A 13,260-nucleotide genomic window follows, 5' to 3' on the forward strand; every position below is an offset into this window, starting at 1 on the left:
GGGGGAAAAGGGCTCGACGAGCCCCTGGCTTCCGGCCCTCACTCGCCCAGGGGAGTTCTTGGGAGGGTGTGGGAACGGATCAAGCCATTCCTGAGAATTCCTCGCCCACCCTGTTACGGATCAGCATGAACGGGACGCAACGTGGCGGCCCCGAACACGCAGGATCCGAGCCCTGTGGCCAGAGCGGGGCTACTCCTAGCCGGTGCCTTTGGCCCGTCCTCCCCGCGGCGGGGCCCCCACGTTCACGCCTCGCTTTCCTCGCTCCGAAAGAAAAGGGGGGAGCACGAGGGGGGGGCGGCGGCCGGACCTGTAGGCAGCCCCGAACGCGACAGGCAGGCACCTTCGGGCCCTCCTGACAGGCGGGAGCTTTGCGGGCGAAGGGCCAGGCGGGCGTTGCTCTCCCGGCCAAGCCCGACGGCCCCCCCCCCGCTCCCCTGGCCGGGTTCCGCCCGGGCGCCTCAAGCCCCTCCCCGGCTTGGCGGGACTTGGTCGAGCGGCTCCGCCTTGCCTTCCTCAGTCAGCCGCCGAGCCCAGGCCTGCTGCCCGGCGCCACTCGCTCCCGCCGCCACCGCCGCCGCCGCCGCCACCAGACCCTGCCGCCGGCCACGTTCCCCCTTTCGCCATGGAGGATTATCACAAGCCCGACCAGCAGACGCTGCAGGCCCTCAAGGACACGGCGAATCGCCTCCGGATCCACTCCATTAAGGCCACCACGGCGGCCGGCTCCGGGTGAGCCCCAGCGAGGAGGGGGCGGGCAAGGGGGGGCGGGCGGGGGAGAGAGAGACACGCACCCCCACCCACCCCCTCTGGGACGCGGCGGATGCTGCGCGGAAGACCGGGAGGGAGGCTCGGCGTGGCGTGCCCGCTGGCAGAGAGCTAGCTGGCCATCCGGAGCCGGTCGGGAGGGGCAGCGTTTTGCACATGCTCAGAAGCACTCTCGCCTCTCCCCGCCGCCTCCGCGCGTCCTGGACTGGAGGCTTGCCTTGTCGGCGAAGCGGCCGAGCCGAACCCTGGGCTCCGTCCCGCTCGGGGAAGAAAAGGAGGGACGGTTCCCGGCGGTTGTTCCACACCTCCCCCCCCCCCATCCCCACAGCCCACCCGGAGAGAGAGCCAGGCTGCTGCGCTTTTGCCTGGCCTGCGGGTTCGATACCACCTTCTTTCCCGGGTGGATCCAGCCCCTCACTTGATCCCTGGATCCTCCGAAGGACAGTGCTGGCGGTGCTCCCCTGGGGCCGGGGTGCCTCCCCCCCCTTTTCCTACCGGTAGATCAAAGCTGTGGGCAAAGTCCTGAGGGTGGGAAGAGCGAAGCGGCTGCTCTTTTGCCTGAGCCCAGAGAGCACTTTGCCGGTGCTCCCCTGGCTCTCCTCTGCCCGGGAGCCTCGATTTCACGACTCCCTTCAAGTAGCGCCACGCAGCCGCCCCGATACACCCCGATACACTGCAGGCGATCTAGGAGATCTGGGTCCAGGTAGAGTGGGGAGTCTTTCCCTTCCCAACCGTTCTTATGAAATCTTGTGCCTCGGATGGAACTTGCTCAATGGTGACACACGTGCGGGTGCAGTCCAGGAGGTGGTTAAATGGTTCCCTGGGCGATCTTGTCTGCGTGATCCATTACTGAGCCGTGCAGGGAGCTGCCTTCCGCCCAGCTCAATTGGCCCTGCAGTGTTAGCGAAGGACGCTCCCTGGGGAGCAACTCGTGGTTGTGCATCTTGACCAGACTTGTGGATTTTCCACAATGAGCCGGTGATCCCTTCAATAGTAGCTGAATTAGTCACGAGTACCCGGCAGTTGTAGTGTCTCTTTTCAAATGCATATGCACAAAACCACCAATCAAAACAAGACAGTAACAACAAAGAATAAAAATAGGTTGCAAGTGTTGCTGGTAGTAAAAGGACCCGCATTTGGCATTGCGAAACTTCTTTAAGCAGCCTTTAGATTTCAGATTAGGTTTTGAAAAGCAGTTTTGAAACTATGTTTCACAACACCTGGAATGAACAAACCTCCTTTGGTAATCTGACACTGTCAGTTTAAACAGTTTCTGTAGCCGCTTGATGGAAGGTTTTAACAAATCAGTTAGAAAGCTACACATAAAGGAAAGATGCAGACAAAATGTCTAATCTGTGAAAACTCTTGCTTCGTCTGTAGCCAGATTGTGGACAGGGGACCTGTGCTTGTTTGCTGTTTTGGAATTCATTAAGATTCCATAGATGGCAACATATCATTTTTCAGTGGATTAAAGTAAATAGCTACTGTTGCATATTGTCTCTGCCCATTTGAGAATATGCTACTGTTGAATCCAATTTTTTTTTTTAAAAAAAATCTTCTGAATGTACATAGATGTGTGTATATTTATTGCTGGAATATTACTTTTGTTTGGTTTTTCTGTATCTGGGGGGGGGAGTTTATTGCATGATGATTCTCTTTCATCCTGTGCTTTGGTTTATCAGCTTCTTTCTAAAAGAGCACATGGTCTTAAACATTGGCTCCCTCCTGATAAATGCATCCCTACCGATGAGTTTACTCGTATATGCATTTTAAAAATGGTCTCACTGACGATGAAGGTCAATTCAGTAATTTCTGTAATTTAGGGCAATTAGAACGAGAAAGATTAACAAAGCTTGAGGCTATTCCATTGACAGCTTACTTCAAAACTTGATGGTATTCGTTCTTTATAAATATTATGATACGCTAGAGAGGGAATTGATAACACAGAGAGAAAGAGAAGAATTTATATGTGAGGCCAAATGATTCTTTTCATTTTGTGTGCATCAGTCATAACGAATTGTCTGCAGAATTTCAAGTTGGCCAACGTGGGATTATTTGCCAAATGCCTGCAGTCTCAAATGAGCAGTTTGTCCAGGCTTCTGGGCAGAGTTTGTTTTAGATGCTGTTGTCTGCAGATTCCAGAGCTAGTTTATCTTTGGTTCTCTATTGATGGGAGGGGTCACAAAGCCCCTTTTGGTGTCTCTTCATGTGAAAAGTAAGCTCCCTTTTCAACAATAAATTGATTTACACTATTTAATTGGCCATTGATAAACAGTGACTCCTGCTTTTCATCATTTTACAAAGATTGGTTTGGCTGAGACATTTTGTTTTCCTGTATGAGATGGAAAATATTTGTGTGGTCTAAAATTAAGAGTTACCTTGTTGTCTTTGTATATTTCTTTTCTTTATAGATTTTTTGGACAGGTTTGATATTTTTCCATATTGTTCAATTCTTTTTGCCTTCAGCAGTCTTGTCGAATTCAGAGAGTTAGGAAAAACAAAATGTTATTCTGCACGGAAGCACATTTGTATGATAACTGAAGCCACACAGTCACTTTGAATCTATCTGAGTTGCTCAACAATGTACATTAGGAAAAGATGCAAATCCTCTGATCCTTTTTCATAATCTCTGTTCAGCAAAGACACAGCAGGAAAAGAGAAGGCATGTGCCCATACATACTGTCTCTGTTCTGTTGTTATGTTCTGCCCTTCACTTCTGACGCATAGTGACCCTAGTATAGTTTTTGAAGTTCAAGGAGTAGTTTACTATTGCTACCTCTTAGAGAATTTCCATGGCCAAACAGGGAATTAAACTCAGGTCTTCTGAGTTTTAGTCCAACACTCCATACACTGTATAGGTCTCTAACTATTCCCAGTAGCCTACTTGAATATACACCTAAGCGCACTTCAGATATTGCACTGAGCCATGGTTAACTCATGGTATGTGATAGGTCAGCAAACCATCAGATGCCATGTTGTGTAGTGAGTTTGCAAACTATAAACTACATCAGTGGTTCTTAACCTTTGTTACTCAGGTGTTTTTGCAATTTTCAAAGTAGTTCACAGGATAGTTGCACATCTTTGTAACTGTTTATATTTTCAAACTTAAAAACAGCAAGAATTTTAAAAAGAAGCCCTTTTTGAATTAGACCATCCAAAATGATCTTCAAATGCTGGAAAAGAGTTCTGTTTCATAGGTGATTATTGACTTTACTTAGACATGTTGGTGAGATCCTGATTCTCCCAGATAGTAGAAAGAATGAATAAACACTGCTCTTGGTCACAATCCTCAACCAAACATTTATTGTCAAATTCATAATCCAGCAATACTCCCAAACTGTAAACTCACTTTGACTGATTGATTACATAGTCTAGACCACTGGTTCTTAACCTTGGGTTACTCAGGAGTTTTGGACTGCAACTCCCAGAAGCCTTCACCACCAGCTGTGCTGACTGGGGTTTCTGGGAGTTGCAGTTCAAAAGCATCTGAGTAACAAAGGTTAAGAACCACTGGTCTAGACCAATGGTTTTCAACCTTAGGTCCCCAGATGCTCTTGAACTCCCAGCTCCCAGAAATCCTGGTAATCACATCTAGTGATGGAGACTTCTGGGAGTTTTAGTCCAAGAACATCTGGATCCCACGGTTGGGAACCACTAGTATAGGGCCTGCAAACCAACTTCTTGCAACTGTTCTTATTTATCTGATTTTCTCCCCTGCAAAAAGGGTAACATACACTCCCATAACAATGAACTGGAGAGATATTAAATGAGTAGATGCAGCTTGTATTCACTGGCCTTCCTTCAGTTGTGGCACTGGTTGAAGACCAATAGCATTGTTTGACCTTGGCCATGTCTCTTAAAGCCTGTGTAGATATAAATGAGATTGTGTCATAAACAGACCCAGCTCTAATGGACACTGTCTGCAAGAGACGGGGTGATGGGGAAAATGAGGAAATTGCTGAAATAAGAACATCAAGCCATAAAGGAGAACCATGGTATCCCTTTGAAGGAAGTTACATTTCATACTGCTGGTAATGTTACAGCAATAATTGCATTTATTCTTTTACAACATCAAGATGGTTCCTGTTTTACTTTTCTGAAGTAAATTCCTACTGAAGCAAATGGGAGTTTCGTCTCAAGGAGGTGATAAGGATGGGAAAGCAGCTGTTTCAGAGTGAGAGAATAGGTAATTAAGGCGTGTGAACTGAAGTGTGTAATCCAAGAGATCCCAGCTCACACATGCCTGTCTGTGAAATGAGCTTTCCAAATACAAATAAGTTTGACAGGAAGCCAAATGCTATACATGAAGCTTTAATCCAGGGACAGCAGTCTTGTGTTTGGGATGCATAGGGGATGGTACATGGATCCATGTGATGGATGAAGACTTGGCCAGGACTGGGGCCCTCAACTCCTCCCCTCCACTTATATACGGCGACACCACTCTGTATTACATACTGACATACTGTTCCCTGATGCAGACATTCATAGGCACAACAATCTCAGTTTCTGGGCATGGAGAGGCTTAAATGCCCCATCTGTGCATGCTGCATCACTCTTGTGCAGTCTCATAATAGTGGTGTGTTCTTTTCCCTAACACCAGTCAGCTGAGTATGGAGGAGGAGGAAGACTTGTGGACCATCCCAATCACTGCCAACCAGCCCTCCAAACAATGTATTCGCGAAGGCTTTCACAGCCGGGATCTAATGGTTCTTGTGGGTTTTTCAGGCCACCTCAGCCCAGTTATAGCAAACTTCTACATGGAGCATTTCAAAAACTGGCCCTGGCTTTGGCACCCTTCACACCTACAGTCTGGTTCCGATATGTGGATGACACCTTTGCAAGTTTGAGCCACGGTGAAGAAAAATTGGAAGAATTTTTGAACCATCTCAACAGCATCCACCCAAATATACAATTCACCATGGAAAAAGCAATAGAGGGCCAATTCCTTTTCTTAGATGTCATGGTCATACGCAAAACTGACCTCCTATTGGGACACAAGGTCTACAGAAAACCCACCCACACAGACTGATACCTACACAAAAACTCCAACCACCTCCCATGACAGAAAAGAGGCATAATCAAAACACTGGTAGACCGTGCAAATCGGAACTGTGAAGCTCAATTTCTCAGCACCAAACTCAACCATCTGAATGGCGAATGGCTATTCCAAGAATGAAATTAAAAGAGCCATCAAACCAAGAAAACAACACCAAACTGAAAAGGAAAAAAAAAAAAAAACAGCCAACCACAAATAAGGTATTTCTGCCATACATCAAAGGGGTCACGGACTGCATGGGGAAACTTTTGAAGAAACACAACCTACAAACAGTATTCAGACCCACCACAAAAATGCAACAAATGTTATGGTCAGCAAAGGACAAGGGGACCCCCTCACAACTGTGGTGAGGAGGTCCCTTTGTCCTTTGCTGTTGTGAATATGCCGGATACCTTGCAGTTGTGGACAGGTATATATCGGGACCACAAAATGCAGCATTCACACCAGAATCAAAGAACATGGGAGACACTGCAGATTAAAGCAACTGGAAGAATCAGCAGTAGCTGAACATGCCCTTAAACAAGCTGGACATCAAATTCTATTTCAAAATACTGAAGTACTGGACAACACCAGCAATCTGTATGTTAGACTGCACAGGAAAGCCATTGAAATCCATAAACATAAACAAAACTTCAACAGGAAAGAAGAAGGCCTGAAACTAAACACGGCCTGGCGCCCCATTCTTAAAAATACAACCTGCAAAAGGTCAACCAACTCTTATCCAGCCACAAGGGCCAGAGATCATCACACAAAAAAGACCAGCTAACAACACCTATCAATCACAGTGACAGATAATCTCTCCCTCTTCCCCGCCCCCATCACAACAAAAACATGCTGATCACCCTATCTCCTGAAAAAAGGAAAAGGCCATTCCCACAGCTATAAATACTATCCAACAAACACCAACAGAGCATGGACAGAGTTCCTACTCCAGTCCTCTGAAGATGCCGGCCACAGAGACTGGCGAAACGTCAGGAAGAACAACCTTCAGAACACGGCCAAAGAGCCCGAAATACCCACAACAACCATCAGTCGTCCAAGCAGCTGCTTGGTGGGCTGGCTGAGGCACTGTTTAGTTGACAAGGAAAGCGTATAATTCCCCCATACCGCCTTTCTGTCATGAGCCTGTTCTCCCTCAGACCACAGAGGGGTGGTCTTGCAGATCAGAATTTGGGGTCTGAAGACATCAATATGAAGATCTAATATAAGGAAGAAGAGACTCATGTCTATAGCTTTTTTCTCCTTGGTGTGGAAATCAGCCTATATGACATGTGAGAACATAGTGTCTGGTTGTTTCACAAATCTCTGACCCATGCACCCTGTTATATTTCTTTTTCACCTGCAAAAAGGTAAACCTGAGGCTCTGTCCAAGTGACATTATCCAAAAGAGGCTTTGGGAGTAATTTTGGATCCCCTGTGATTCGACCTGCAGGAGTATGTGAAGATGTATATTCACGTTTTTCTTTTAATATTCTCCTATAGGCTAAATTTGCAGAATACTGTCCTGTTATGGTCTTTTTCTAAATGCTCTGATAAAGTCACTTGAATACACTTAATCTCTAGTGCCCCTAATTCTGGAATTCAGGTTATGGGTGTGCCCTGAGAACTGCTGCGTCCTGTTATATTGGACAGTTTTAGTTACTGCAACCTGAGGGAACAGATGCAAATGCAGTGCTGAAGTGGAGTACAGTCAATCCTTGCTTTTCCTCATGTCTTTATGGTAGAGGCACCAATGTGCAATTAATAAATCTATCAGATAATTTTTGCTCAGTAGTGGACAATGTCTAGAGCATTTGAGGCAACTTACATCAAATCTCCCATGTTATCTGCTGAAGGGCACAGAATGCACTGCATAGGTGTGAAATTGCCTGTTCTTCTCCGCACTCACAAAGGACTGGGTTGATATAAAAGCCCAATTTTCTTAGATTCCTTTGTTCTGCCAACTCCCCTCTGTAGTCTATTAAGAGACTTCTGAGTAATCCAGTTCTGCAATAACTGGAAGCTAGTGTTTCCTGGTATTTCGCCCATTTTAATAGATGGATAGTTCTTTGCTTACACAAGGAAAAAGGAGGGAACCAATTGGTTAGATCCTGTTGTTTTGTAATGCCTCACTGCAAAACAGGACAATCTATGACTCTAAAAGCTGTCATTATGAGGTTGCTTCTAGTGAAACCTTCTCTGGGCTCAAGATGTCAGGCTGAGAAACTTGGTGCATAGATCTTCTGGTTCTCCTGCACGACTGCCTGATCTCCCAGATTGCCTGATTCTCCTTTTTGACTCGCCAAAAATTTCAAGTCAGGGAATTTGATGCCTGAACCCCTCCCCAAGAGCCCTATAGAATGTTATAGACCTCAATTGAAAAATCTGAAGCTTTTATTCATCATAGCTGGCATTTATTCCAGGTAAAAGTTAATTCCAGAATGAAATTAGACAACAATATTAAATTTTATCAAGGGTATTGAGTTGTCTTTTCATTGTTGCAATAATTCCAGGAAACATCAGCTTGTTTAATTCTACAATATTTATTTATCTATGTTGCTTCTGTGTTCCATATACAAAAAATGCTTCAAAGATGTTGTAATATCCAGAAATCTTACAGTTATGAAAACTGTAGGCACAAATGGTTACATATAAATTGCCATGCAAAAACCATTTTCTCCCCTTCACCAACTATCAACAATCCTTTCTGCTGGGTCTGGAGGGACAAGAGCCTGGTGCATGAACAGAAATTTTATAATAGGAATTCCTTTTGCCCTTGCATGTTCTGTCACTACAAGGGCTTGTAACTCAGAATCTGGCAGATTGCCACCATAACAATAAGCATCCTTGTTCTAAAATTTGCAAAGCCTAGAGGAGTAAAGGTATGTAAAATAAAGGATAAGATACACCAAAGCACTATAAAACCATAGTACTGTAGTTACAGAGGGTGCAGGTTAACATTGCAACACAAATATGTTCACCTGTCAACCTTGGAAATAATTGCTTTGAAAGACAATGTTATTGCTCAGTGGCCTTGCTCCAAGGCCTTGTTGTAGAGCTAATCATTTCACAGTGTCTTTTAGTAAACAGCTGTTCAAATCTCATTTTTAGGATAACATACATTTCCAAGATTGCATATACTTTCCTTTAATCATTGTAACACTCTTTACACACGAAATTTTACATCTTGACAAAGGGACTATAATAGTAATTGTTGTTCACAAATGTCCCATTTGGCAGAAAGGGGCTTGAATGAATTAGACTGATCTTTGGACTCCATTTCCATCTGGGCTCAGGTTTGGCTTTTGGCAACCAGACGGAAATCCACGGTGCTTGCTGGCTGCAGACTTGCCCTCCAGCCCATTGCTCTGCCCTTTTGGACATCAAATGGTTTGGACATCAGAAGTCCTTTGACCACATTTTCTTGCAGGAAAGTATAGTCAGATCATGCAGACTACACTGTGTTCTGACTGCCTAAGCTGTGTAGCTGGATGATCCCACCCACATCTTTTTTCCTTGATCTAAGATTGGTAAACTGGGTCTTGACTATGCAGCCTCCATACAGTTGCCTGTCTTTCTGCCCAAGTGAACTTAAGCTGGGTAAAAATGACTGCAAATTTGCCAGTGTGGTCACTAGCCATCAGTGCAGACCCATGGTTAGGAAGATTAAGGTTTCTAACTCTCACCAGTTTTCAGTACAGTTGAGTGTAGTATCCTTAACAAGCTGAGGTATTCTCGAAGGCTTTCACAGCTGGGATCTGATGGTTGTTGTGGGTTTTTCAGGCTCTTTGGCTGTGTTCTGAAGGTTCTTTCTAACATTTCGCCAGTCTCTGTGGCCAGCATCTTCAGAGGACAGGAGTCAGAACCAGAGTAGGACCAGACAGAGTTCTGATCCCTGTCCTCTGAAGATGTCAGCCTCAGAAATGGGTGAAACGTTAGGAAGAACAACCTTCAGAACACAGCCAAAGAGCCCGAAAAACCCACAACAACCATCAAGCTGTTTGAGATTTGGGCCATTGTGTTGACTCCAGAAATGTTCAGTGTAAGCAAACGCAATAAAATTCAGTTGGTAAAGCACCACAAAAGAAAAAGAAAATGAAGAAAGAAAAGGAAAACTTGCAGTGGCTTTCATAGTGTCAGCTGTAGGTTGTTAGGTTTTTGAGTGAGCTTGAGATTTGACAGGTTTGCTTATTACACCACATTCCATATGGATTGCCACTGCCTTGGACCTCTCTGCATGTTTCGGAAGCCTTGTGCTTTCCACAGCTGCAGACCAAGTGGCTGATGGCTCTGTATCTCTCAAAACCCTACTCATTTAGTCTTGTTGCTTTGACCTTAATGTATTTTCCTGCTCCTTATCAGTGTAGTCTCTGTTGTTCCTTTGCCAGTGTCTGGAAGAGTCTCTTGACATAGGTTCACAGCTTCAGTCAACAGTGTGTGCTTTCAGGCGCTGCTTTTCTCTTCCTTCTATCCCTTCTTTTCTTTTACTTCTTTTGCTTTTGCCCAATTTTCTCTTGCACCTGGTACATTTTTGCTTATTCAGCTGTGTGTGCTGAGTGAGCACCTTTGAATCGCCGCTTTATTTGTTTTACATGGGTAAAAAAAGCTCTTTTGTGTTAATGCAAATAGTTTGACAAGACCAGAACTAATCTAATCTGACCATTTGTAGAAGAAAGATTTTATTTATTTATTTTAAAAGAGGAAAGGAAGTTGATGACTGTAATTTTATAGGACCTGGAATATCTAATCTTCAGAAAGCTACATTTTTCTAGTTAGTATCTGTATGAAGTCAAGAAGATGGGGAGTGTCAGTGTTCAGTTTAATTTACAAATCAGGCAGAGTGCCATTTGCAAATTTACATGGAAAGAGTTAAATTCATGATATGAATGCTTAATATTGTAATTGTATTTTTACATTTTTTTATATTGATCTATTTTATGCTGTAAGCCGCACTGAGTAGACGTGGTCTAGAGGGGCGGGGTATAAATGTAATAAATAAATAAATAAATAAATAAATAAATAAATAAATAGAATGCTTAGTTTTAACAGAAAACATGAAAATGTGGCTTGCTGAATTTCCTACTTGAGCGCACAGCTTGGCTTGAAAATTGGATTCTACTTATGGGTGGAACCTGAAATGTCCTCAATGTGTTCTGTCATTTGCAGTTGTTGTATCTCAGTTTGCTTTTTTTTCATGCCTTTTGCAGAAGTCTCATTAATGTGGGTGGAAATTGCGTAGGAAGGATACTTAAGCAACATCGCTATTTTATGATTGAATCCTAAACCTGTCAAGTCTGTCCTGCTCAGTTTAATGGGTCTTCCTTTCCAGTTACCAAAACTAGAATTCAGTATCTGGCTGCAGAACCAGAAGTTAGGAGTTTGATTCCCCACTCTGCGTCCCAGAAGAACCACCCTGTGCAAGGGGCACAGTCCCAGGACAAGTGCAGAAGAAGGGAATGGTAAACCACCTTGTGAGAACTCTGTACCTAGAAAACCCTGGGAAGGGTCACCCTAAGTCAGAATTCACTTTGATTTAATTATTAAGCACATTTAGTATTTTGCATTCATGGAATAAGTAGTTGAGTTTTCAATATTTTTCATTCTGAATCCTGCTTTATGCTGTGATGTTTTTAAACTACCAAGAAAAGTATTGATTTAAACAAATTATCCATAAAGGAGAATGGCCAGTGCTACTGCACAAGATCAATAGACGTGTGTCTCTGGTGGAGTTGTAGTCCTAGGTGGTTGTGATAGCCTTTTAATGCACCACTGAGTTTTTTGCTGGATCTGAGAGTGGTTTCTGTTGCCTTGTTTTGGTGCAAAAATGCTTTGATTGGTGTTCTCTTCCAAGTGTTTGATATATTCTTTGTTTAATTCTTTCTTTCTTTATTTCTACATGTTCACCAGTAGGTTTCTTAAAACTTTTCTGCCAGAGCAGCAGTTCTTTAGACAGATGGTTAAGTATCAAGTTTATTAAGATTTAAGGAATGAAAGCCTGAACCAAGCATGTAATGTTTATTGATTAACTACCATGTATAAATATTTACTAATGTATGCTTGAGTCAAGAGTCCTGGTTTAAATCTAATTATTTTAATTCTTATTGTGCAAGTACTTACAAAAGGATGGATGCTAACCTTCACCCCATGTGTTTCAAAAGTATTTGCATGTGTTTAAGAAATGGCTGTTAAAATGGTTTCCAATGGGATTTGTATTAGAGAATAGTATTAATTGGCATCTTGATCATAAATGCATTTTGAGGATATAAGTCCTATTGACATTGCTCTGTTTTTGTATCATGTTTGTGTTTGTGGTGCTAACATGCATGGGGGATTTAGGAAGTTGAATAGTGCATTCTTAATTAAATCCAAATTCTGAGAATCAGGGTCCCAGTTATGGGATCTTAGAGCCGTAATAAATAACAATGTAAAGTAGTGTTGCCTTCCTTAGTTCTGCAACATTGCCCTTTCTGTAGAGCAGATAACTGTGCATACTGTTCGTTACTATTATGGATCTGATATCATGGAATCCTTTGAATCCTGCATTCGTATATTTCCATGTAAAAAGCCAGGATTGAACTCAACATGCTGTCAAAACCCACCTCTTTAAGATTCACTTGGTCTCTCTTTTGTTATCACTGCTGGAATGTGATACAGAGTTGCAACATTCAAAGGATGTTCTTAGTGGTTCCTAAAAATCACATGGATATGTATGAGAAGATGAAGCGATCTCTGATGTTTTGGTTCAGAGCTACTTCAGCATATAGCTCATGACATTGTCTGGCATCAGGCGTGAGAAGGATGCCCAGACTGTCCTGTTATTAAGCTTACATTTTAGTATCCATTTTGATCTGAGTCACATGCCATCCTGAGCTTACCACTGAATATAGCGAATTGACACTAGGATAACAGTAGATCATGTGAGTTCTCGTCCGGGCTTCTCTAATAGCATGTTTTCTAGAGAAAGGCCGGAAGACGGGTGTATTTCAGTAATACAAATGTGACCTGACATGAGGATGCAGTTGTAACGTTCCATTTGCTTTGATTTTCAGCCATCCGACATCATGCTGCAGTGCTGCAGAAATTATGTCCGTGCTATTTTTCCATACCATGAAATACAAACCACAAGATCCTAGGAATCCCAACAATGATCGATTTGTTCTTTCCAAGGTAAGAGAGAGAACCTTTCCATGCAATATGTTCTCCCAGATGATCTCCCAATAACTGGTTCCATTTTTGAATACTTAGTTTTGCTATAATTCTCAGCCGTGGGGAAGAATATATCCTCAGCTAAGTTTTCAGGTAGCAGGAACAAGAAAATGATGCCCTTGTCATCCTTTCTCCCTATTTTCTACACTGGCTCCTTAATTTTGGGACTTGTTTTACATTCATAGGGCCGTTGTTCAGATATTAGTCCAAATACAGAGGAAGTTAGCCTCCTTCAGTTCTACAAAAATCAATAG

At 43.5% G+C, this 13,260-nt stretch overlaps 1 protein-coding gene across 1 annotated transcript in view; it reads left to right on the forward strand.

Moving 5' to 3' along the window:
* Positions 1–504: 504 nt before the first annotated feature.
* TKT (transketolase) overlaps positions 505–13,260 on the forward strand; it is a 39,715-nt gene continuing 26,959 nt past the window's right edge. The window contains exons 1-2 of the mRNA XM_072989644.2: positions 505–729; positions 12,850–12,967. Of these exons, the coding sequence (XP_072845745.1) occupies positions 623–729; positions 12,850–12,967 (225 nt within the window). The 5' untranslated portion in view covers positions 505–622. The remainder of the gene's footprint in view (positions 730–12,849; positions 12,968–13,260) is intronic.

This window comes from Pogona vitticeps, chromosome 2 (assembly GCF_051106095.1).
Source record: "Pogona vitticeps strain Pit_001003342236 chromosome 2, PviZW2.1, whole genome shotgun sequence".
NCBI classification, from domain to species: domain Eukaryota; kingdom Metazoa; phylum Chordata; class Lepidosauria; order Squamata; family Agamidae; genus Pogona; species Pogona vitticeps.